The sequence below is a fragment of the Plectropomus leopardus genome, chromosome 7 (assembly GCF_026936395.1).
Source record: "Plectropomus leopardus strain MGB_pleo_1.0 chromosome 7, ASM2693639v1, whole genome shotgun sequence".
Lineage (NCBI taxonomy): Eukaryota > Metazoa > Chordata > Actinopteri > Perciformes > Serranidae > Plectropomus > Plectropomus leopardus.
Genome location: NC_142182.1, coordinates 9,697,037 through 9,723,762, shown reverse-complemented (window position 1 = coordinate 9,723,762; position 26,726 = coordinate 9,697,037). Strand labels below are relative to the sequence as shown.

The window sequence follows — 26,726 nt, the reverse complement described above, 5'->3', positions numbered from 1 at the left end:
GACAATTACATTACACAGTGCTGTACACATGAACTGATTTACTGGGCTTGTACATCACTGCCACTGGATAAACAATTCAAGAAGCTTACAAACAGACTTAGAATGATTGACCATTTATGGTGAAGTTTACTCCAGTGTAATTGCATGTTTATTCGTGCGCTCCATCGGCCAAGTGGGAGCCACTAAAGGTGAAAGAGGAAAGACTTCCCTCCTCTTTTGTTTACTCTGTCTGAAGATGTTCCAAAACTGCCTCGAGTCATCAAACGTCTGGTGGGATGAACAACTGACAAATCATTTGATTAAAAAAACAAGTTTTATTCTTGTGAACTGTCAAAATTGCGATAGAAACACTTACAGATGACAGCCCACAAATTACAGAGTAATTTTGTACTCAAGGGAAACCAATAAATTACTCATCATATTTTCAGTCATATGGCGTTTGACGTGGAAATAGTTTTTTTATCTCATCACGTCTGACTTTGCTGCTGCAATTCATAAAAAGTTTGCTTGTGTGTTTGTGTGTGCGCTCAGCTTGTGTGTCCTTTTCATGAATTCTAAAGACAAATCCCTGCATATTTCCCGAAGATGTAGCAGGATCGAGGACAAAAGTAATTTTGTTTTTTGAACTTGGTATAAAAAAATGACCACTTAAAACTACCTTCTACCTTCTTCTTCTGTTATAGGTTTATTAAGATAGTAAGTTACTGTTTGTAAATCTGCTCGCCAGCGAATATAACAACACGTTCTTACTCTCAACCCAGCCAATACCACAGCTTAGTCTGTGGCCCTACACGTCCAAATATGACGTGCTACTTACCCCTCTTGCATCAGATTTTAGTTTTAAGGGACAGCGTGTCAGTTTCCGCTTGTTACATGCATTGTCTCTTTTCAAAATAAACTTCAGTTTTTGCAGGAAATGTACAGTTTCTGTGCATTTAATGCATACAGTCCTTTGTAGAGTGAACTAAGAATGCATAGTTATAAACTTTTGTTTTTAGGTTTACTTCTTTAGGTTTAGGCAACAAAAGTATGTGTCACATGACATACATCACTAGCATAGTACTCTACACATACCAGCACACTACGTCATTATTAAAAATAACATCTCACATGGCAGACGAGCAGTGGTTTCCTGAGTGAAAGTCTGGAGTTTGTTTGACCAATCTACCTCCACTCCCACTCACCCTATGCAGACTTTCTTGCTCTTTCTACTACAGTAGTTTCCCCGAGAGTCAAAAATGCTGCCACCCGAAGTGTCCCATACTGTCCCTAAAGCTGCCTCTGTACATCCGTGTCTGACGCTGAGGGACGCTGACAAGGCCCAATATTCGACAAGTTGGGAGTTAGATAGGGTTGAATGTAACTGAAAAAAAATCCCAGATTTTGACACATCAGGAGCCTCACTATATTTGCGTTTTAGTCTTTCAGCACTAGGTCTCCTGCTGGCACCTTGTCTCCAACTTTTATTGAGTGCTGTGTGAGTACACGCCCATGAATAACCCAAATATGGGAAATAAGAATAAAATACGAAAATACAGACAGAGGGCACAGTCTCTGTCGAAAAATACATTGCCACACACTTCTAGTGGTTCCTAAATGAAGATTAAGAGATTATTTCTGTCTATACATGACAGTTTGTTTTTAGGAAAATTCTGCATAGTAAATCTTTAATGTGAAATATCTGCATACAAGAAAAAAGGTCCTTATGTATTTGTGTTTTGTTATATAAGTTACTGTATGAAACATTGGCATGCATATATATAGATATAGATATAGATATAGATAGATAAATTCAATTCATGTTTGTTCCATAAGCATAAGTAGACTATTAGTAACTGACAGCCATAAAAAAACATCAGAGCAGGTCTTTTCCACAAAGGAAATGAGCTAAAGGTCTTGTCATATCTCCAGTCTAAACCTCTTGTGCCATGCAGTCACTCACAGCAGAGAGGCACTCGAGGTTCCTGCCAACTGTACAGCACACCACCAGCACTGACGCTGCCAAGCTGCCACGGATAAATACTCTGTCCTCTGTGTTACCCCAGGCGAGGGATGTGCCCCTGCATGCAAACAGGCTAACACGCTACCAAGGTCTGATGGAGAGCAGCTCTCACAGAAACAAAAAAAAAAAACTGATCATGCTTCAAAGTGTTATCCTTCGATGATCTACTAACCCCCCACCCACCCGCCAATCTGTAAAATTAAGTTTTCCAGAAAATAACTTTATAACCCCCCCCCACCCAATCACATACACACACTTCCACCACCAGTACTGCCTCAGTGATGCAGACAGAGACACCGCCAGAAATCTACACGCCTCTGATAAGTGACAGCTGGAGGGAAAATAATAGATCATTACCTCACTCTGAGAGCGCTGTAATATACCACACTCTGCTTTAAGGTGGCAGTACAGAGGTATGACATACGAATGTTATTTCTCGCCTTGTTAATGGGCTACATGCTGTCAGGGGTCATTCTTTAGTCAAGCAAATGTCAGACATGCTGTCGCTAAGAGAGTCGTGTTCGGCTGCACTGGGTCTCTGAGGGAGATGCAGCTCTCTCTGCAGCTCTCTCTGCAGCTCGCAGCTGTGTGGCGTGTCCTCCTTCAGGAAAATAGTTAAAATGTTGGGAGTTTCCATGTCTGTTGCTTGCATTAGGATCCAAACAAATATGTGGATGAACATGCTAAAACTTGGGGCCGAATCTTCTGCTTTTTGGAATTTTCCATCAATCTTGCAGATCAACCAGCGTGCTGTCTCTCAAGGTGCTTCAGAACAGACCAGCTGGAACGCACCGGTGATATGTGCATGTGTGAACATGTCTCCAGCAGAACCCTACTGGGCCTAGTGAAGCATCAGCCCGCCGTATTGTCACTAGTGTAAAATAAATGACTCCATCTCTGCTCCATTTCACTTTTTCCAAGCCTCATGATGGAAGGGAATACACCGATGCCTCTTCCCCACAGCGGCAGTTAAAGGATGCAGCAGCAGTAAAAGATGATGAGTGTCTGAGGGAAAGAGTCGAATGCATTGTGTGCATCTGCATGCAAACATGCGTTCTTGTATATTCCCGCAGCTGCCTGCCAGATGACTCCTAATCGACACCTTTCTCTTGAAGAGAGATCTTGGGAAAGATGAGTTTTCTCATGGAACAGACAAGGTGAGTAACCACACTCAGGTTTCAGTGAAACTCCCTCCAGTCACTGCATCTCGAGCAGGTCTGTCAAACAGTTCATTGTTTTAATTGTGATTAGCCACAGCTTTTTTATCACCCGTTTTCAATTCCATTATTTTGCATTACTAAACAGTTTTGAAGTCCATATTGACAAGGTGAAGCAATTCTTACCAGATTGTCTTGATTAGGAATCAAATGACAGCAAAACACTGCATGGGACTAACATAAAGCGGGCGTGTCTTCAAAGGGGGACTGATGGGTACCACAGAACCCCATTTTCATTCAGATACCTTGAGGTCAGAGGTCAAGGGACCCCTGTGAAATGGCCATGCTGAAAAACTAGCACTGGATTCCTCTGGTCTTCTTGTTTTAGATGACACCAATATCATCCCTCTAGCTTTAAATTTCAGTCCAATACAACCTCTTTAATATGGAAAATTTGGCAGGCGATTAAAAAAAACATTACACATTATGCACAGACCTTAATCGCATCGCGATTAACATGTTAATGGCGACAGCCCTTATTTCTACATTACATGCAATCTTGTCAGATTTTCTTTCAGATACCCACAGAGTGTAGCTCCACAAAAGCTAATCAGAGTTCTTCAAGCTGAACTGAATACACCTAAATGAGATTAAACAGTAAGAACTAAAAGTATAAGGTGTGTACATGTTTGTGATAAATGTGACTCTGACCAAAACTTCTGATTAAAATATATATATATATTACTCTACACAAATAAGCCACCCTAAAAAGTAATGGAGCAGTTTCAGTGCAATAAAAACAGCAGCAAAGTTGTGAACTTCTCCCTTGTTTCTGTATTCTTGCTCTCCCGCTCTGTCACTCGCGTCAGTTTTTCCAGTGAGTGTGGTGGTCTTTTGTGTGAGTGTCAAGGCGGTGCTTCTCACTCACCCATGGCCTTGGCTCGGAGACAACGGGGGGAGCTGCTATTTTCCATCACACAGGGCGGGATGCCGGAGCTGAACCGTATCGAAAGAGGTCCCTTCAGCCACCGGAGGGCAGTCATGCTCCGTGTTACAGGTATGACTGCAATGCCACAGAAAAATCCTGTCACAGTCTGTAGGGCTAAATGTTACAGCCAAACTCTAATATAACATGATGATAATCCTTAAATGTTACTGTAGCATAAGGTACAGTGCACACACACCGGTGTCTGCCCTGTGATATCAAACTTTGACCTGGCCTGACATCACAATCATTATGTGTAACAGGGTGTTTTAAGGATGCATTACTGTCAAACATTATGCCAAACTATGCCTATGTTTTATATTTATTATGTCTCAAATTACTGACAGATACATGCTGGTAGTGTATCTGTTATTTTTATTATATAACACATTATTGTAAATCTGCATTTATTCAGTTATTTTAACTGTGAGCACAATTATTAATAAACTCAATTCATTTAGCAATGTAAGGCCATGGTCAAGGGCAGGGCCACAAAGATTTTATTTGTGTGGGTGACTTAAGCTACCTCATGGACACATTTCAGACTGAAAACCCGTTAATCGGGGGCAGCTTGTCCAACTGGAGCCAAAAGCTTTGTTCTCAGTTCATAAAAAGCTGAGTTTTTGGGTCAGTGGTTAGGGTTAGGCAAGCAGTTTTTAGGGTTAGGTTAAGTCTCCAGGAAATTAATGTAGCTTAAGTCTATGTCATTTCCTCTAAAATAACCTAATGTGTGTGTGTGTGTGTGTGTGTGTGTGTGTGTGTGTGTGTGTGTGCGTGTGTGCGCACACGCGTGTTTGAGTGTGTGCTCTCTGAGCCGATGCTACCATCACTAGAACCTCTCAATAATGTTCCCTGTGAAGCGTCTGAGGAAGTTAGGACGGAAACTCATGAGCTCCCACAGCAGCAGCTGAATTGACTCCAGAGGTCAAGGTCAAGGCCCAGGTGAGACATATGCTCAGTGACCTATGACCTCAGATCAAAGGTGACCAAATGTGTCAACAGAAGCTGTATTGTGATAAAGCACGTCTGCTGTGTTTTTTCACTGCAGCTTCGGGACCACCATATCGATACCAAGCTCCTATAGCAGGCATGTCCAAAGCCTGGCCCGGGGGCCAACTGTGGCCCTTGAAACAATTTTAAACAGCCCTCGGGTGACTTAAGTATACTTTTGTAGCCATCACACAATATTGGTTCATCAAGCACTATTAATTTGTATTATTTTCCTCACAATAGCAGGACTTTCATACAGTTTGTAGACATGCATTAAGAAGGAACTTTGCAGGCTGAACTGGTGTGTTTTTATAAACAGGCAGTAAACAAGAAAATGAAGCTGTTATCTACCAGCAGACAGTTCCTGCTAGGTGTAGCAGACATAGCCACAGCAAAGAGGCATACAGTTGACAATGAAGCAGTTTAAAGTTCAATACTTTTGACTGAACAATTAAAAAGTTGCATTTGTGTTCTTTGAATAGGATCTGTTTTATTGACTGATGCAAACATTTTTTTTTCCTTTATTTTACCAGGTGAGTCAATTGAGAACCTATTCTCATTTACAATGACGACCTGGCCGAAGGGGAAGCATAAAGCAAAGAAAAACAAACAAGACACATTCATACAAATCAATACAAAAACAAAGAATACAATAAGGGTCATAAAGATAAAATAGACTAAAAGCGTGTACAACAGTCAGCAACTGTTGCCTTCACCAAACTCAGAAATCAGCTGGCCCCGGGTATACTTCACATGATTCAATCTGGTCCCCATTCAAAGAAGTTTGGACACTCCTGTCCTAAAGCAATTAATAAGATGATGTTTACATGTAGACCAACCCAGAAGCTAATGTCGGCCAATTCCCTGTCAAAAAGCCTATGGGATTTTTCCATTGAATTTTGGATTATTGCAGAAAGTACACTCTATGGTGAACATACGTTTATAATACTGACATGCTGAGTTCAGCAAGATAATCTTTACCAATGAACCCCACTTTCAGGATTTTTGAAGCCTTATTGTAAAAAGCTATTGCCAGGCTAAAATGGACTACACAAAGGTCGTGACTTGTGCCTACCAGGCTGTAAAGTCCTATTTGGCGATGCGCCGTGTGATGACGTTCTGTAGTTTCATTTAATCACTTGTTAGCAACTCTCTTTTATGAAACTTAAAAACTTCAAAGAGTGTGAGTGCTGTATTTAATGAAAGTCTCTTACGCTTGTGTTAACCACAGACCTTTTTTTAGGCTTCTAACAATAACAAAAAACATTCAAAAATCCCACAGACTTTGAGATGAGGGAACCGGAAGTGCTGAAATGCTGATGGATTCTCGATTATCAAGCAAGTTCTCATTAGCAATGACACAGGATTCACATACTGTACAAAAGTGGCTACAAAATAAGTAGTAATGAAATGTAACTAATGGTATAAGAACCAGTAGCCGATGTTCAGTATCGGAATGCGAACATATCCTCAGGCCACAGCGACCGACTATGTTTTTATCGTACGTTTAGTTAGCAACAATAAAACACACAGGTCAATTGAATATGAAGCCAAAAATAAATGTACACCGACTCACCAATCTGTAGATGTATGCTACTTTTAGATATCACCCATCCGTCGATCTTTCCCGGTGAAAACATCATTTCGCCGTTGCAAAACTTAAGTTAGCGGAACAGTAGCACAACTACGCACAATACAGCCAATCTTTTCCGTCGGACTACTCCTTGTAAAATCACTTTTCTGTCCGTTTTGTTGATGTAGGTCGGTTAAGGTTGCGGTCGTCTTCCGTATCGCCATAATTTCGTTTTTGCTTTGAAAATCCAATTTAGCAAAATCGCCCGATTCTCAGATGTCCTCGGCGGCTGCCATGATAGCATCGACACACGTTAGCTACTCTGACGTAATGACGTTCAAATCCAACTGCGCACCTTTTCAGTGAGGAATCTCGATTATACGTATAATACGTGACAAGATATTTCTGGCATATTTACGAAAAACGGCAGAGAAGAGTTTTGTTTTTTGATTTTGATGCTGCAGTATTCGTAAAATCTATTGTTGGATTAATCAATACATCCATGCGATTAATGCACAACTGAAAGATAGAAATCACAAGAACTAACTGTAACATTACAAATATAATTTTATTGATGAAATATTATTTGGTTTGTATGTGATTTAAAATCTTAAGACATTCTACTATGATATTTTTATGATATATTTTTCGACATACGATGTCATGATGTTTTGGGGGGGTTCTCTTTAAAAAAAACCATTTTATTCAACATACTATACTATGATATTTTCGTGACTTTTTGTTACATACTATACCAGGTTTTATGATTGTTTTCGACATACTATATTATTATGTTTGTATGATTTTTGTGTTGACATGGTATAGTATGGTGTTTTAATCACTTTTTTGTGAAACTAAACTATGTTTTTATTGATTTTTCAGCTTTCTTCTGATTTTTTAAAAAACTAATCGTTGTTTTATATTGTCTAAGTCTGCAGTTTCAACTGATTTCTGTTGTATTTTATGTATCGTTTTTAATCATCAGTTCCTACCCTTTTTATAGTCTATGGTTTTTGCCATCTATCACAAATGTTTTATATTATTTTATGTTCAGCTGTCGCATTTTATGCATACATTTTGCTATATAAATGAAAGTATTATTATTATCATCATCATCATCATTATTATTACATGGGAGACAGGATAGGCAAATAACTAAATAACTTTTTTCCATGTCAGGGATATATACTGTATGTGCTTTTCTATAATAACCGCCAGAGGGCAGTAGTTAAACACATTTCCTCTTCTGTCGAGGGACCTATTGAAATGAAGTTAAACCCAAGAGAACAGATATTTAATTGCAAGATGTTGGTTTTCTGATTCTTCTTCAGTTGTAGACACCGGAGGCTAAAGTTGTGATATGTCTTATGTCTTTAACCACCAGCTCTTTTCAGTATGCAAATACAACAGTTGGGTTTCAGTGAGAGACTGTAGGGGACCTCATGTATTATTCACATCAGATCACACATCAAGCTCTTAATAATAACTTACAGTAATTCCTCTTCTGCCTGAGGCGTGCCATCACACACAGCTTCACTTTTCAATACACATTATTACACAAGAGGCTGCTGAGTGATAGTCTTTCTTAAGCACTTAGATTTTTAATATATTATCAGTTATGCTAATGAATTCAGCCATTCGATCATTAATTAGCCCGTTCTTCGATGTCAGTGTACTTTATTTGTCCTGATGTAGCATAATTAAATAAATGTCAATATTAAGGATAAGTTTTTCTCATTAATATGGAAATCTATGCAGCAAGGTGCTCCTCAATCTAATCCGATCATCTCCGCTACATGAAATTTTCTTTCCACTCACCACATACCATGATAGCAGCAGGACACAGCACATTAAAAATAGATTTAATGAAACCAACACTTCATGAAGAGACATTTATTAGATCAGTAGAATACATCACCACCATCATCATGCCAAAAAGCAGCAGCAGCAACAGCACTTCATCTCCTCATGTTCACTGTATGTCTGAGACAGTGAGGCACCCTCTATTTTATCTCTGTAATGATGATGTTATCATATGCCCATCTCTACTGAAAGTTCCACAACTCTGGTGTCCCGTTAGCCTTAAATCGCTTTCTCAAGGGCGGCTCCAGCTGTTTCTCATCTTCCTCCATCATGGCTTCCAAAAAGCAGATGAGGTTCGCAAACACTCACTAGACACAAGGTCGTCTGACATACTGATGTTGCAATGCTCAACCGGCATTGTTCAATGTTGTTGTTCACTGTTGTTAACGGGTCTGCGGACGTGAAAATCCACAGTGAGATCTTGTTTATAACTTTTTTTTTCATGAATACCTACCTCAGGAATGATCAATTATACAGCTTAGAGTCCTAACAGAAATAGTATGTACATCTTTGAAATAGTTAATATCGTGTACTGCATAAGCAAACAACAGAATAACGGTGACAACACCAGACTAGTATATCATTGCTATAGCAAAACGGGAACACTACAATAGTATTCACATGCACTAGTACACAGTGTCATACTTTTCAAACATAGACCATAGTATTTATATTTACATAATGTTCACAGCTACATTCCAGGTTTGTGTTTGTGCATTGTATAATAAAGGATTGTTATAATCAGAAAATGTTACATGCAGTGAAATGAAGTTGTTACACTGCGCTGCCTGTGAAGAATATGAATATGAGGCAATTAATGTGGGATAAAAATACAGTATAGATACTGGGTTATTGCTCAGTGCATTTGATATGCAGGTAATGCATGTGATATTGACCAATATTGATAAACAACTTCCAGTCTTACTACAGTATTTGTGATAATACAGTTATTTTAAAGGAATGCTTCGCCCACATATTGACCAGTTAATTGTATATTGATTAGTCTTGCTATGCTACCCTGAATTTGTGAAGAAAAAGTCCTCCCTTTAAACTCAGGAACATCTTCATTTAATGACTGACTGGGGACCAAGTTTAACAAAGGTAAACTCTCATAAAACATGAATTTTCACCCAATAAAAACAGTATTGGAGTCTGGCTTTGAAGAGAGCATAGATAAGTTACACTTTCAGTGTTTGGGAAGTACTGAGCATTCACCTGGATAAATGAGACTTTAATTTTACTGCATGAACTATGTGAGAGTTGGTAAACAGATGTTTTGATCGAGTTTTGCCTATTAGATTTTGTAGTTTAAACATGGTCCCCAATTAATCAATAATTAAAACGATCACCGTTTTCCTTGGAGGCGTGCAGGGAAAGTTTCCCTCACAAATTCAGGTAACACCGCCTGACTTATTGAAACACCAATGATCATTTTGTGAGTGGCATATTCCTTTAAGAGATTGGTCCTGTAAATCAGATTTATCAAACCGAGGAGAGGAAAAGAAAAAAAGCCTGCACATGGAAACATTTTCACAATGTACATAACTGTATATCAATAAATACACATATAGTGGAAACAAAGTGAATACAAATCAAATGAACATGGAAGAACTCAGTATGACATTCGGTGCACTGAGATGATGCAGTTGGCAGACATCCCCATGAAGTGACAGTCAAATTAACGACTGTTGACACTGGAAGGAATCTGATGACAAAAAAAAAATAAAGATGAACAAAACAGAATAATAAAACCTGACTTTGTTTGGGAAGCTTATCTAGGGCGTAGACACACAGACTCGTACAAAATCTCCCTGTTTACAACTGCTTTCCAAAGACTTTTTCTTAAATAAATGTCTATCTGGGGGAAACAACATAAAGCAACAAGACAACTGCAAGCCATTCCCTTTAGTATGAGGAGACGTCATAGAATACAGTATTTACACATCTTAGCTACATAGTTGTGTTTGTTGACAAATGGTGCTCCCGGTTTCTTGCAGCGCTTGGGCATTTTTCTTTCTCGTGTTGATTGATTTAACCATCTATAATGCCAAAAATGACCAAATATCCCATTTGTGCTTTTCACGAGCTTCACTTATTTTGTGCTTGTAATTCCACTGCAAGCCCATTTACTGTTTTAATACAATCCCACCTCCTCTTCTGTCATATTTGTGAAGTAAAAAAAGAAATGGTCAGGTTTTTTTTTTCTTTTTAGGTATCTACTTAGTTTCACACTGATAAAGACACCTAACTAGCATGCCATGAGACAATGCCGTTGACATCTGGACGTGGAGTCAGTCATGTCTGTCGGGCGGGTACATGTATCCAGTTCTTGTGCTGGTTGACACTGTCCCTCTGCAGTGTTCAGGCCACAGAGGCCAGCTGAGATAATATGCTCAAATGGTCTGGTGTGATACAACATCCCTGCAGTCCTCTATGCTGTGTAAACATGGCTGCCCACGCACAGAACACACCAGCCGGCAGATCAGGATAGCTTTTCCAGTTTAACTTTTCTACCCAGTCTTCAGGGGAAGATGTCTGTATCTCGGTATGAAGGAGAAAAGTGGTTAATCGAGGTTACAGAATGAGGGTGTGGTTTCAGGTTTAAAAGTCAGGTATTGTGGGTCAGACACTGCGGGGAGCCCTCTCCAGTTCATGGGTCCTGCGGTTGCGTCCCTTCTGCCTCTCCTGCAGGTGTTTCCACTTCACTGCCAGCCCCTGAGCGTGCACGTGGGTGCGAGGGCTCACAACCTTCTGCTGCTGCTGCTGCTGCTGCTGGTGCAAGTGTGCTTGCTGTACCAGGTGAGCTTTCTGCTTCCTGTGCTTTCGCTCTCTTTTCCAAACCTGCTCGCAGAACTCGTCCACACTGTTCAGAGTCGGGTGATTGACCAAAGACAGGAAGTCTCTGTACCACAGCTTTTGATTGGGAGTTTCTTGAGGCGGGGAAGGATCCTGGGCGGGGACGCTGGCTGTGGCCTCTTCGTCGCGATGTAGCAGATCCTCCAGGCGCTCGGTGTCAATGACCTCCAGGGTCACCTTCAGGAGCGTCTGCATGAAGCCGTGCTCCACCGCCTGGCACAGATATATCCCAGAATCCTTCTTGTTCAGTGTGCGGATCAGCAGGCCCTGGTCTGTGCGGATGAAACGTTCCTCTGATTTGATCTACAGAACAAGAAAATTGAAAGCAATAGAGAAAGAGCGAAGGAAATGGAGTTAAAGATGAAAAAGATGAGATTCAACATCTCAAATTTTAATCAGCAATGCCTCATATGGCTGTTTGGATTACACAACATTTATTTCATTTCAATCAGCTGTGGCATCAGATATTAACCCGTTCAAAACACAATTAAGTTCCAAGGACACAAAAATACAGCAATGATGGATTTCTGCACTCAGAAATTATAAGCAAAAAGAGATTTTGATTAAGATACTTTATTATGTGTTTTTTTTTCTGTCCATTCCAATGGATGAAGAATCTTAACGCAGAAATTGCCTTTTAATAAGAATGACAATAAATGGTCTTGACAGACTTTTTAAAAAAAAAAGACATTTATTTTTCATGGATAACTTATTCATATCTATGAACAACGTGATGTTTAAAACACATCACATACATATTTTTTTTTTTTATCATTTTTGCAATCATGACTTAAAATATCCTCAACTTCTGAAATTTGTCCTTAAAATAGTACATAGATAAGTCCACTGGAATGGACGGGGGATCTGAATGGGTTAATAAAATACCATACTGTCTGTTTTCCATAATAATCTTACGTGTGAAATGCCATCTATCATTACTTATCTGCTCTGCAGACAGACCGTATCCGAGTCTTTTTCAACAAAAAAACATGATGCTTGCTGAGGTGGCGCTAACCTCTTGTTTGCGGTCATCAGTGGCGCGCTGATACTGCCAATACGTCAGAGCCCTCTGGGACTTGGGACTGCACTCAAGGAAAGTGCTGCTGTTCTCCACACCGTACACAGTTTTGTCCAGGAGAGTCGTCTGCCCACTGAGTTCATCTAAATTTCAAAAACAAAACAAATAAACAGAAACAGAACATTAGTAAAGGATGTAGGTTTCATTCTGCATTCTGGTGAATTTTTATGCAACAATTTGTGCCTTTTCTGCATCAGTTTATGGTGCAAATGTCTTAACTTTGCTCAAAATAAAAGTCCTCTGCTATTTTTCTTGTTTTTATTGGGAGGGGAAAATGCATGCTCTAAATGTTGAAAGGAGCGTGTCCCTGTGGCAAAGGCCACATTTGATAATGTTTTACACAGCTTTTGGGATTATTAGTGATTTTCTGTACAAAACTAACTTCTTTTCTGCTTTTCTCTAAATGAAAAAAAAAAAAAACAACTTTGCTCTACTGCCTGACATAGGGGGTTGGGTTTAGTTTTTTTCAATGCCTGTGTTTTACATTATTTTGTCACTTCATCCTGTCTCTTTTCTTATCACACTCAATCATGTGCAGAATAGACAGCTCCCACCACAGAGGCAGTCTAAAATCTGGGCTTTATTCAGTGAAGTGGGTGCAATGCTATTCAGTCAAAGAGGTTTTACTCTCTAAAGTCTTCTGATTGATCTCCTAAAACCTGTTGTAAATGTAACAACTCAGACTCCAGTGTAGCTACACTATATTGTTATTCCCTCCTCATTTTCTCAAAACATTTTTCTTTTATCCTTTTTTATAGAGTGCTGGGGCTGTTTAAAATGTATAACAAAAAAGTGTTGCTGCTTTCTGAGTGGGTAGCAACAGGTAACAGTATTTTTTATGTGTCTGAATTCCTCCTCAATGCTTTCGATAACTCTTTTTTTCTTTGTTTCTCTCAGCTGAATGAAAGAAATGTATAATCACAGTGTTTGACACCAGTATGAGTCCTGCTTTTGGACTAAGACCACTAACAGGGCAGTAGTGGAGGGCTTGGCGACAGAGAGGAGGCTTGGAGGAATCCTGACCATGTTAATTATAAGCTTCACATGGGCCGACTCTAATCTTCACACCACCAGAGACACATAAAAAAACACACATTTTCTACTGTTTTGATCACTTCAGGAAAGGCCAGCAGCAGCTTTGGTAACCATTTTTATGTTCAAAGACGAAATAAATCCTTAAAACAAAGGCTCTTCTTAATAAATCATTTGGAAGTTATTCGTCAGAGTAACAATGTCTCTGCTAAAACCAACATAGAAATGTTTTATGCCTTGATTAGACCATATTTAAATACATTTTCTTTTCACTGATGTACCGTGATGTTGCAGATCTGAGCACTGTGTGAGTGGGTCTCCGTTCCTGATATCTTGCCTCCTTGTTCTCCTGCAGAAACACAAATATAAACACCTTCATGAGTCAGCAGACACACTGGCTTCTTTGTGTGTGAGAGCATGTGTGTGAACATGCAGTTTGTGTGTGTAGGTGTGTGTTTGATTGAGGAGCGATAGTGGAGGCCAACACAATTAAATAAACTAACAGCAGGCGGCCCACAGCGTCGCAGAAAACCTTTAATTATAGGGTGTGTGTGACAGAGGAATTCAACCCTAATCAATCATTTCAGTCGCTCTGAGTCGCAGATGCAAAAGAGACGGAGCTTCTAGCAAAGTGAGACATAACCCCAAGGATATTTTCTGTAAACAATAACTGTGGACGCTATGGAGACGCCAAACTGGTATCTTGGCCTCCTCTGATTCCCATTGTTCTCGCCCAGTGTTGTTGTGTTTGTAATTGGAGGTAAGAGCTCACTCTGGCTATCTTATGTTTGAATGTAAGACTCTGGAGTCCAACTAACAGCGAGAACAGGATACTGTGCGCAGCTAGCATTCAAATCAATAAGCCCCATGGAGCTGTGAGTGGGAGGCTGCACACAGAGCACACACACAAGCACACATGAACACACACAGATCAGTCCACTACTACAACCGCACCACCACCGAACCTCTAACACCTGCCTCACCCCTGGTTCACCCAGACAGCCTCCAGACATCACTGACACTGGGTCTCATTTACAGTAAACACATGAGGCAGGTTATATTTCGAGCTCTCTGCTAGAAACACGACCCCTCTACCTTTAGGGGGTTTTGGCAAGTATACAAAGCCCGCACTATAAGAGTGCCCCAGCTCCAGCCCTCAATCGCGGTTGGACTGCACATGTCCTCAATCACGGCGTGAAAAGCCTTCTATATGATCTGGTTTTACCTCTTTAAGATACAATCGATATGTTCTTAAACAAGTGTGATTCAAACATGTGTTGTACATTTGGCCTGTTTAAATCTAAAGCAGGTTGCTCTCATGCAAAACACAAATTTCTGATAATGTTCTTTTCATGTGAAACCCACGTGTCGATTTATCCAAAGTATGCATCAATTCCAATAGACCAAATTACAGTGACATCGCGCTAACACTTCCAGGTAGACAACTGGCAACTGATTTGAATTGTAGAGATATGTGAAATCATTTTCAGCTGTAAGTGTAACATTTAAAGATATATTGTTAAAGACGGTGGTCCGACCTATCTGCTGTTTTTTTTTTTACTTTATAATACTTTATAATATTCAAAAATGCAGCGTAAACTTAAACTGATATTGACTTTTTTAGGTAGGCCTATTATTTGGTGACTAATAATTAACCAATCAGAGCAGTATTTTCTGTACATGATGTCAGGGTGTTTTATGTGGAAGTTATTGTAAACCAACATTGTGATTCAGTCTATATCAAGCCAGATATGTTACACCTGGAACACACTGCATGCGTGAGCAGCGAGTGAGCATCGCGTGAGCAGCTGCTGCTCAGATGCGTCTCAGCTGCTTCTCAGGCACAGCACATCAAGAGAAACGGTGGTTCGGCAAGTTTTCTAGGTGACGTGCGTGGTTGTCATAAAAAACAGAGAGTGAAAATTGTGTTTTGATAATTATATCAACTCCATACCATCTTTTACTACAGTTTCAATGTATTTATCTGTAACTGAGAAGAAGAAATACAAATATATGTTTTATTCAAACGTTCCTGTTTCCTTTTCAAACTAAAAGCCCTATGACAATGTCTCTCTCTCTCTCTCTCTCCCATCAGTTGTTGACACAAGGCATTGTATTGTAAAATATTTGCAGGACCTTGTTGGTGACAATGCTGGAGCTTGCACAACTTCATGAATGAGTGGAATATGTGCTTATAATTATAGAACTAAAGTTTTCATAGCAGCAGGCAGCCCTGCAGAAGCGTCGCAGCAACAACGCACTGCTCTCATGCACTGCTCACGCATGCAGTGTATTACAGGCATTAAAGCATTTGCTGTTGTGCCGGGTTGTAAGACCACATTGCATTTGAGGGAAACTTCAAAAATAGCTGAACGGTGTTTTGAAACGCTGCTACGTCACTGTGCGCAAGGTGTCAAACAGCTTGTAAAACACAATGGCAGAGTGGTGACATGACATGAGTACGGAAGTATGCGTTCTGTACCTCTTAGCCATGGGAAAATATCTGGAGCACTCGGTGCCATCCCATGCACAGTAAGGGTCCCTTGCCAGGCAGCACTCAGCACAGGCCTTCCCGTAAACTTCACACCGATGCAAAGGCATCTGGGACACCCCAATGTCTGAGCCAAGGTACAGTTGTTGCTGTGAAGGTAAAAGAGAGAGACTTCATTTCCGATATCACATATTGGCTTGCCTGTTCTTTCTGTGAGGCGGGATCAGCATTTATTTTTTATTTATTTGGAAAGCTCTTTTACAAAAGCTCTCCTCCTACCTGTCAACCATGCTATCATGGACTCACTTACACAATGCTGGACCTCTTTAAAATGTGGAATTTTCTTTAATTTAATGCATTTTATAAACCACTATTTTAGCTTTATTTTTATTAACATTATCTCAATGGGTTTTATGCATTATGCATTCTTTGCATTCTATTTTTATCCTTATTTTTATCCTTCTTTTACTAATATTATCAAGTGGGTTTCATCCATGTGAAGATGCACTCTACATATTCTATTGTGATCTTGTGTTATTGGTTTTATGATGTCTTTCTGTCTTTTCATATGAAGCACTTGGTTCATGCAATTTCTTTGTTGCAAAGCACATTGGGCTGCATTTCTTGTATAAAAGGTGCTATACAAAAAAGTTTAATATCATTATTATTATAATGATTTTTATCATCACTTTTGGCAGACACTGTACTCTTTTTCAGACATGGCTCACCCTGCAGATGCCAAAAACATCACAGAGATAAGAAGATCAGCCTGATAACAAAGACAATTCTAAAGTTTAATTTGTGATCTAATTGATTGTGACAGTCATTGTTTTTAGGCTTGTTTGTTTATTTGATTTTTTATTGTATAAGCCTTGTCTTCATCCTCATTGCTATATATTTTTAGTTAAATGTTAAATGTACCTCAGGTCCACTAATAATGAGGGTTTATCCTCAATGTGTTTTCCGGGGCTTTAAACAAAAGAAGAAAAGATGAAATGATGATTTTAAGTCTTTGAAGCTACCATTTAGGTTTTATGTCTGGATGAGATGTGTGCTTTGAGTAATACACTTATGTTTGTCTCAGCTTGTGTGTGTCAGTGAAGCGAAACTGAGTCAGGAATGTGGATGGACCGTTTTACTACAGGTGCTCAGCACCCTCCTACCTGTCAATTAGCTGTCTCTTTTCGTCTCTCCCTGCCATTTAAGTTGATGAGCTAACTGCTGCCTGAAAGCCAACAATTGAGATCTTTGTGCGATAAAAGTGTTTCATCTCAAACTGTTTAAACAAGCACGTCTTTGTTCTGTATTTCAGCCAAGCAGCAAGGTGTGTCACCTGTGAGGTTAAGCTCTCACTCTCTAAGAGACAGGTTTTTCAGCCACATGCTAAAAAAGTGCTCACTCGTAACATTTTTCATTATGCATCATATCTCCACAGGTTTGTCCCCAATGCAAACCACGAGGCTGATCTCTCGCCTTCACTGCACTCATTTACCGAGGTAATATTCTCTTTCAGAGTTATCTTGATATAAGCTTGAGATCTCCTCGTTGGCTACAGTCCTCTGTTTTGCTATGCGCGTTGCTATAGTTTCATTTTACATGCAATAATATCTATTATAAATACCTGTTTTGTTGAAAGTTCCATTGCTGTAATGGCTGTTGGCTCCTGTAAGAAATAACAATGACAATAGAACAAAATGATCAGACAAACTCCCTTTTTTCTCTACACTTCCTACAGCTGTATTATGCTCATTTTCGGGATCATATTTGAAACCTGAGCAAATTGGTCGATTTAATTTAAAAAAAAGAATTACTAAAAAAATCTTAAAATTAGTAAAAAGGTTTTAAGAAAATTACCTGAAAATAAGCACAAAAAAGAGTACAAAAGTGCTGAAAGAAGAGAAAATGTATTTATTTAATTTTATTCTTCTACAACATAACTGAAATACAAAAATGCTATACTTATAAATATCATTTTCTGAACATTTTCCAATTTTTCAAATAATTCTCTTATATCCTCCACTATTTTTGAAAAATAATTTGTAGGCAATTTTCCTGTCACCTTTTGCTAATTTCTCTCATTTTTTTTGGGACACTTCTTCATCAAACCAGTTTACTCCGGTTTAAAAGGGTCAAAAAGCTTGTGAAAGGCGTCTGAACGCAGCACAAGAAAACCGATGTTGATTCAGTTTTGAAATTTTAACATGGAGAAATTATACAGGCGATAAGAGAATAACCTACCCTGAAGACAGTCATTTCTTCCAGTAGGACTTCCTCCAGATCATGCCAGGAGCCTCTGGGGATGGACACCACTTTCAGTATCGTCCCCATGTCTGGCACACAAAGGAAGCACATTTGAGTCCACTCTGTAGAATATCTGCATTCATCTATCAGTCAATACATTATCTTGTGTTTACAGTTCACAGTATGTATGCAGGTGTATTTAAGCAGATACCTGTGCCTATGAACATGACGTCATACTGCCCATCTTCTGCTTCCACTTTGTCCACCACTATCTGAGTAAACTGGTAGTCCACATCTGTTTTGACAATGATTGGTCGATTGTTAATGGGGTAGACAGGGTTGAACATGGCCGGGTGGCTTCTGGCAAAGGTTACCACTTCATCAGGAAGATCCTTGGTTGTATCAAATCCTCCAAACGTCTTGCTTGGGCACTGCGGACAATAAAAGTTTTTAAATTACAACACAGGACATAAAGGAGAATAAACTTTCAAGCTCAGTTCATAACACACACATCCCAGTTAAGAGTGTGCTGTACTCACTGTGCCGGGCCGTGGGTAGGGAACACGTCCCTGGAAAGGCACCCACTGATAGTTTGGTCCATCTCTATGAGCATACGGACCCAGGAACACTCTCCTGATGTCTGTCATGCTGTACATACACACCGCTGAACCTTTGAAGATGTTGCTAATGGACAGAAAGACTGAGTTAGTTAAGGAAAGGTCAGGTTCTTGTTAAAAACAGGGGTCATGCATTCAGTGATTATGGCTTAAACTATGTCCATGTCAGCCACTGTACCTGGAAGTGGTGAATACTGCATAGATGATCGGGCTCTTAGGATCCTTTGTGCTCATGAGAAAAACATCCTCTGAAAGCCAAAGAGAAGAGACCGAATATTTCAGATCTATTCTCCACTGAGAAGACAGCATTTCAAGGAAAGAATCTCTACTCACGTAGTTCATCGAAATGTGTGTCTATTCCGTTACTGCCAGGCACGGAGCAAATAAGTCGAGCTTTCAAGAAGGTGGTCCACTTATTTACCAGACTCCTGTGACCTCCCAGGTCATTCTGTTTGACAGAGCACATGCAGACGGTCAGCAGGGAACACCGTCAAATCTGACAAGTTGATCTTACTTAAAATAATATGGAAACTGATTGCCTTGAAAAAGGAAAGTAAATCTAACTATTTTATTTTATTTTATTTTATCTAAGTGTTATGCTTACTCAGTATTTAGCTAATTTTGTATTTACCTAATTTTGTGAAGTAACTTAAAAATGACAAATTGATTTTTTTTGTAAGTGTGAGCAACTTCTTGCTCTTTTTGCTCTATTTATCTTGTATATACCATGTTTTGATATCCCTGCAGTGTGAATTGTTTTTGCACTGAACAGTGTGAATGTAACAGTTTTGTTTTCACAGTGTATTTTAGACTTATTGTAGGAGCTGAGCTGGAAATGTGAAGATAAATACAGTCTTGCCAAAATGTATGCCATATGTATGAACACAGCCAATATTATCGAAAAATGAAGAATGAAAAGCATGTAAAATGTCCCGAAGGGTTCAACAAGCCTGTCAATGAACCAAACATCCACTTTAAAACACATTTTCCATGAGGAAATGTGGATTTCTAGATGCTGCAAAGAAGAGGGCTGTCTCTAAAGTTCTGTAGGTTCTACTACAAACCCTAATAATATGTGTCTGCATGCTTCACAGTATAGTGTTTGTTTTGCAGTACATAGCACACAAACACAAAGACACAAAGTGCTGGCTCATAAAAACGTATCCAACTTGGTGTTGATTTATGACAGTAAATTAGAATGTGTCCAAATATGCACAGGCCCAAATTAATACCACAGCCTCCAGAATGGATGGCTTGTCTTTCGTTGAGCATAGCAGATTCCTGACATACTGGGCAATCAGGCTGTTATGACAGTCGCACGATATGCAGCTAAATGGGAGGCTGAGGCTGGACATTACTCGCTGATCTGCAGTCAGCCTGGTGGATTCCTGCTTAATGAATAAGAATAGGATTTGGAACGTGAAAGCTGATACAAGGCCAGTGATTTAACATAAGCATCCCCTGGAGCTAGGGGGTGTTGCGGACCCAACGAGTGCCAAAGCCGGGCATTAGGATAACAGTGCAGCCATTGACAGCGTCTTTGCCTCTCAGGTTCTGGTGACATTTAACATTTCTCTCAGGTTTCTGTCTTCGGGGGCTGATGGTACCACACACAACAAAGCCCACTCTTCTCCAGGCTAAAAATACGCACAGATAACAGCCCCTGAAACCTGCCATCATAAAAGCCACTCAGACACCCGTCAAGTGTTTTTCCAGATTACAGAAGCTATTTCACATAATGTCCTTGTGATTGTGTGTGTGTGTCTATCTCCCATTGTGTGCGTCTGAATTTTCCTTTGTGAAAGCCAGCTTGTGTGAGCAGAACGGACATGTCGCTGTGTGTTAATGTGCGTACTTTGCAGAGCTGTCCGATGCGAGCGTGCGTGGCCTTCCCAGCATGCTCTCCATCCATAGCGTTCTCCTTGAAGAATAGATAGATTTTGTCATCTTCTGGGTTGTCGCTCTCTGGAATTAGATGAACACCGACAAATCTGGGATCTGCAACACATACAGAGACACACATCTTAGATACAGCATATCAAGCTAAATTAAGTAATTATGCTTTATCTCCATACACTTTTTTTCCCGTAAAAGTTACCAATGTGCTTCACAGCAAAAGCATTTAAACAGGCAGCATAGTCAACACAAGAGCAATAATCTCAGCAAACAATGGGCATCCCTTCATTTTCACAGAGATGATTATGGGCTTCCCTGTGTTCAGCCTGATAAGTAATAACAAAAGTTTTATATTGGATTCTAAACTTTGCAAGCAGCAACCAGAGAGAGGCCAACACTAGAGTAACGTGCCCCTCACTCTTTGTTAGAAGACAGACTGCAATATTTAGAGCCACACAGAAAAGCAACAGCTCCCAGGCTGAAGAAGCAGTATGATGAATTACAAAAACATAGTTGTGAAGACACAAAAGCACAGATTAGTTACACACAATTCGAAAGATAGAATATGCCAACACATTCTCACTCCCAACTCACTCATATGGGCATGCTCATTACATACATTGTGTCTTTCCAAAATAAATGTACAGTCCCTGCTTGGTAAATGCTATTTTTGAAATAAACATAGAATGTAGAATCATTGTTTGTCTTAAAATAAGTTTGTTATTAATGTAACGTCAAAGGACAAAGCTCCCATACAAAGTATACCAGAAAAACTAGCAAGTTACATTGTTATTTAAATAACTTCATTGACTTTTGGTTTCACATGGGACACAAATAGCAGGTGAAAGTCCGGAGTTTGTTTGATCCATCCACCTCCCCTCTCTCACCCTCCCTGTTTGAACTTTCTCACTGTTTATACTACAGTATTTGCTCGGAGCATCAAAAAATGATGCCGCCCAGTGTGTCTCGTACAGCTGCTACTGGGTGCCAGAGAGATCGTCATGTTTGACGCACAAGTTGAGTGTCATCCGCATAAACATGAAAAGCTGTATCTAAACGTTTTTTTTTCAAGGCATGACTGCAGTAAATAAATAGAAAATAAAAAGGCTCTCCACAGGTCAGAGCAGCAGCATCAGCAAACTCCACTGAAAATGTTTAATTAATGTGTTAAATATAAAAACTAACTAAGAGTTGCTTTTACAGTCATAAGCCCAAAAGTACTGCATATTTAAAACTTCTCAAAAAGCCAATTAAAGAGTTGACCGCCGATTTCTCACCATTTAGCCAGCGGGAGTCATGCTGTTCTGTCCTGATTGGGTGATGCTTTCCGAGAGTGCGAAAGATGGCAAAATCCCGCCCCATGAAGTCAGCTGATGTCCCAGCATACAGTTCTCCATCTGAGTGTCAGAGGAATGAAGGGTGTTAGTTTAGTAACACAGGATGAGAAAACAGTCTGAGGTGATTTCTCCCCTGTGACGCAGGTGTAGAAGTCTGAGGAATTGTCCAGGGGCTTAGCAGTACAGGTAGACACGGAGTCCTACGAGAACACAGACAGTGACGGACGTGATGAACATCAGGAGTGTGAAATTGACATTAACACTGGAGTCAGGGCTGTGGAGGAAGGCATGGGTAGGCTGAACGAATGCAGGGACACATGAGGAGGGACAGGACAGAGGTGTGAGACAGGGGGAGTACATAATAATGCTGGTGAGTGGGGAGAGAGAAAGGGGAGAGGAGATGAGGGGTGATGGGCTGGAAAATAGCCATCTGCTGGGTTAAACGCTGTGATATAACACAATGTGACTGGCAATAATTGGGGGTAGAGAGAAAAGGCATGCTCACATAATCCTGCTTTATTTGCCAAAAATTAAGATTGAGCACAAAGAGAACTCAATAAAGTGTCATCTGCCATGCACGCCCAGCACTTAAGAGAGGCATATTCAGATTGAAATAGAGTTAACAGTCCTGCCAATGAGGGGTTCCCAGTGTGTAAATACAAACTACAGAGCAGACCCACTTGTAATGAATGACAGGAGTGCGCTGTTCTGTTATTCACATTTACTTTACACCCTCTATATCGTCCGAAATGACAGAGCGAGGCAGAGGGTGTTTTCAGGACTCCCACGTTTTTATTTGACCTTGCTCTAACACACAGAAGAACAGCAAAGCACATCCGGTCTTAAACTCACCAATTAGCATGGAGGCAGTGAGTAACTTGGGATCATAGGGACTCTTCCCACGGCCATTTTCTATAAGAGGCTCCAGTCTGAAGACACTGTCCTGGACATGAAGAGACAGAACGTCACAGGAGTTGTAATGAACTTTCAAATATAGGGCTGTGTATTTTCGGGCCTGTGCAAAAGGCACAGGGAAAAAATAGTTGAAATTCTCTCAGAGGAACCAATTCTGCTGTGACATCAAGGTTGGGGGAACATTGTAGTGTTATACTTGAAATAATCTTGGAAACACATTACTGATTTGTACAGTAAATAAAATTATAAATCTTAATTTATTATTGCGTCAAGAGTTAAGTTTACTTAAAATTTAGCTAGATTTACTTAACTTTGGTAAGTTGTTGCAATTCAAAAATGACAAGTGAAATTATTTTGTTCTTTGTAAGTGTTAGCAACTTCAGTCTGACGTCTGACTTAAATCAATAATGACAAAGAGGATTTATCCAGTGATGAAGTTAATCTGCAAATTCTATTTTGTTAACACGTTTAAAAAAATACAAATATGACTGACTAGTTTGCAACCAGCAGAATATAGATATACAGCGCAGTAAACTTGGTGTACTGAAGTTGATAAATTTAACGAAACTTGTCACTTTTAAGATGCCACAACCTCACAAAATTGAGTAAATGAAGCAAAATCAAAGTAAAGTTAACAATTAGAAATAAAGTTAACATACATTAAGATTAATAGTCATGTTTAATTCAAGGCAATCGTTTTTCTTTTAAAAGTAAAATCAACTTGTCAGACTTTACAGTGGATAGTTACGACCCACAAGGTAACTTAATTTTTAGTTCAAACTGTTGCCAAATGTTTAAAAGCGAATCACATAACATGTAATGCATGAGTGCAGCTATCAACAAATTACATTTTGGGGTTTGCTTTGAATGTTTTTTGCTTGAAAAAGTTTGAAAAACATATTTAAAAATGAGAAAAGTGCGCCCAGTAGAGTGCAAATCTCTAGCAGGCGAACAAGCGGCTGCCGGGAATGACTACAGCCGCTCTGAACAATTCTTGTCGTTCCAGAAGTTGTGCTGCAGCGTGTTTCAGAAACATCCTAGATGCGAACAAAAATACATGCCTTGTCTATTTATGACAGAGTCACAGCAAGTTGCACAGAGCAAATCCTGCTAACAAGTACTGTTTTTAAAACAAAGATAGAATATAACAAAGAGAATTAATGTAATCAGTATTGTCCCTCTCGTTTCTCTTATAGTCACTATAGTGCTGAAGCTAACAAAAACAAAACAAAACTGGGACTAAATCATTACGTATTGCGCCAAACTTCAGTGGATCAGAACATAGCAGGTATAGAATTAATCTGCAGATGCTCTGGTTTAAAATGAGATCAAACTTTTCAATGGATGCCGGTGTTTGAGCCATGACAAAAAAACCAAAATGTGGCCTGCAAAAGACAGTAAGGCTTGTTTTAGTAGAGCATATTTCTGGAAAACTTGCAGCCTCAGGAGTCAGAAGTCAATGTCAGCGTAAAACAAGACCATTGCAACCAAGACGTGTCCTTGAGCATACATTTATATATGTACAGACTAAATATTAGGCTGATTGGTCCAGTAGTTTGGGAGATTAGCTGCAGACTTTCTCCCATTGTAGTCTTACATGAGGGGATTGCGAATGAAAACGATGAATCTCATCACACTCTGACTGGGTGACCTCGACACAGATGAACTTCATTTCTAGGTTATGATCTATATACAGTAGACGGCTTTTGTCAGAGATATTTACTGCCTCTAATTGTCTGTAAATAGCCATCTAATGAATAGGAAAGGCACATTCATAAGTCTGATTCAGTGACATTTGGAGGAGAAGAGAGCCATTTCCTTCGCTAAATGAACACACACACACATAGAGCTGGTTCCATATTAGAGTGATGAATTGAAAATCCCGCAGACTATGAAACTCTGTGTGCAATTTTCCACCTCATTTTGCTGAATGAACCCATTTTTATGCACTTAGCAAATCATCAGAGAATGCACTCACACCCGACCACACACACTCCTTCACAACTTTAAATACTTAAACTTTACTATGAGATGAAACTCAGTGTAGATCTTATATCTTAATGCTTACATGCATCAATGTGTTGGACAGCAAGCTGAGGCAGTAAAGAAAATGTAATGTGTGACTGTACCTCGGGTTTCTTGCCCACCTCCAGGTAGGAACACACAGGGTGGAAGGCTCCTGTCCCACACACATAGAGATGGGTCTGGTTAAATGGCTGCAGCACCTTGATGAAATTTGAACACTCCCTCTGAAAGAACAGAGACGAAAAACAGATTAAAAAGATTGAATAATCTAGCTGGCAATTTACCACATTGGACTGCTTATTTGCTTTGGACTGTACACTGTGCTTCCATCTTCCAGGATACCTTCCAGGAGTCTCTACTAGACCTTTTCCTGACCACACATTGTACTCATAGTGCAAGCTGGCTTATACCATAATTGAACCAGTGTGCTACCTTTTATTATTTTATTTTATTTAATTTTCAAATATTTTTTTCTTTGTCATTGTCGTTTTTTGCTTTCTGTCCTGTATCCCTTATTGTCTGTTTTTTTGTACTGTTAAAATGTAAAAAAAAAAAAAAATCTATTTAAAAAAAGGATGAATAATCGACCTTTGACACAAAACTATTTAAAAATCACAGTTTTTCACAGCTTGTTGTGATAGCAGCTGACATTGGGGTCAGTAAAAAAGTGGTGAAACATCTGCAAAAATAAACAGATCAGACCTCACTAAGAGTTCAGGTCAAAGAGGAAAATCCAAAACTTAAACAGAGAGAGATCTGTAATGATAACAGAGAGTAAAGCTTACTGTAATCTGCTGTAATTCCCCAGAGAACGGCCTCCAGACTCTAGCGCTGTGCTGAGTAATGATTCTGAAAATAATTTTATGACCAGACTAAGCTTTATCATCCGTGACTCTGTACTTTTTATCATATACCACCCCCGCTCCATCTACACTCTGAGACACACACACACACACACACACACACACACACACACACACACACACACACACACACACACACACACACACACACACACACACACACACACACACAGTCCCTCTGAACTCAGTGACATCTTCCCCTGTTGGCATCAGAGACCTAATGCACATGAGCTGTGTAATTTCCCATGAAATAATTGTGAAATCCATACAGAAGGGAATTAGACCGTAGGATAACAAAAGGCCATAAGTAATCAGAAACTCAGCCATAATAATCCTGCTGTATACCAATCACAATACTGCAGAACATTACTGACTTACTGTCGTTCTGTCAGGAGAGAGTACAACTTATGTTCTTAATTCTGCACTGTATGGGACTCATATGTTTTTGTTTTAGGATTATTGTAGGAAAATAAAAATATTTCTTTTGCTGTCTATGCATTAGAAAGGCACAGATAATTGTTTAAATGGTGCTATATGATCAGAGTGAACAGAATAAAAGGGCTGTGGCTTTTTGCTCAAGAGGTTAAAAAAAACCACAAAAAAAAAAACCCTACAACTACCAGAATGCACTGCACCGCACCAGACCAATAAACGCTCCTACTGGTGGGTGACATAATGTGAGCTTAGCTGTTTTACCACAGGAAAAAATATGGCAGCCAGCTGGTAATAAACAATTTCAAATTAAAGTTAAACAGTAAAGTAAAATATGTTTCTGAAAACATTTAAGGAAGGTATGGCGACTGCT

The 26,726-nt window shown here is 39.6% G+C and overlaps 2 protein-coding genes across 7 annotated transcripts in view; both read right to left on the bottom strand.

Annotated features, from left to right (window-relative positions):
• sema3e (sema domain, immunoglobulin domain (Ig), short basic domain, secreted, (semaphorin) 3E) overlaps positions 1-7,041 on the bottom strand; it is a 46,185-nt gene extending 39,144 nt beyond the window's left edge. The window contains exons 1-2 of one of the 2 annotated variants that reach the window (XM_088079862.1): positions 6,711-7,041; positions 4,088-4,222 (exon numbers count right to left, since the gene is read on the bottom strand). In XM_088079862.1, coding sequence (XP_087935988.1) covers positions 4,088-4,222; positions 6,711-6,777 — 202 coding nt within the window. In that variant the 5' untranslated portion in view covers positions 6,778-7,041. The remainder of the gene's footprint in view (positions 1-4,087; positions 4,223-6,710) is intronic. The other variant, XM_088079861.1, reaches the window with a different exon arrangement.
• A 1,544-nt stretch (positions 7,042-8,585) lies between these two features.
• sema3ab (sema domain, immunoglobulin domain (Ig), short basic domain, secreted, (semaphorin) 3Ab) overlaps positions 8,586-26,726 on the bottom strand; it is a 90,176-nt gene continuing 72,035 nt past the window's right edge. For all 5 annotated transcript variants that reach the window (XM_088079860.1, XM_088079859.1, XM_088079858.1 and 2 more), the window contains 14 exons: positions 25,163-25,282; positions 22,971-23,061; positions 22,059-22,178; positions 20,741-20,883; positions 19,219-19,333; positions 19,064-19,133; positions 18,808-18,952; positions 18,480-18,699; positions 18,266-18,357; positions 17,649-17,690; positions 16,019-16,176; positions 13,818-13,885; positions 12,442-12,587; positions 8,586-11,729 (listed from right to left, as the gene is read on the bottom strand). In XM_088079860.1, the coding sequence (XP_087935986.1) occupies positions 11,193-11,729; positions 12,442-12,587; positions 13,818-13,885; positions 16,019-16,176; positions 17,649-17,690; positions 18,266-18,357; positions 18,480-18,699; positions 18,808-18,952; positions 19,064-19,133; positions 19,219-19,333; positions 20,741-20,883; positions 22,059-22,178; positions 22,971-23,061; positions 25,163-25,282 (2,067 nt within the window). In that variant the 3' untranslated portion in view covers positions 8,586-11,192. The remainder of the gene's footprint in view (positions 11,730-12,441; positions 12,588-13,817; positions 13,886-16,018; positions 16,177-17,648; positions 17,691-18,265; positions 18,358-18,479; positions 18,700-18,807; positions 18,953-19,063; positions 19,134-19,218; positions 19,334-20,740; positions 20,884-22,058; positions 22,179-22,970; positions 23,062-25,162; positions 25,283-26,726) is intronic.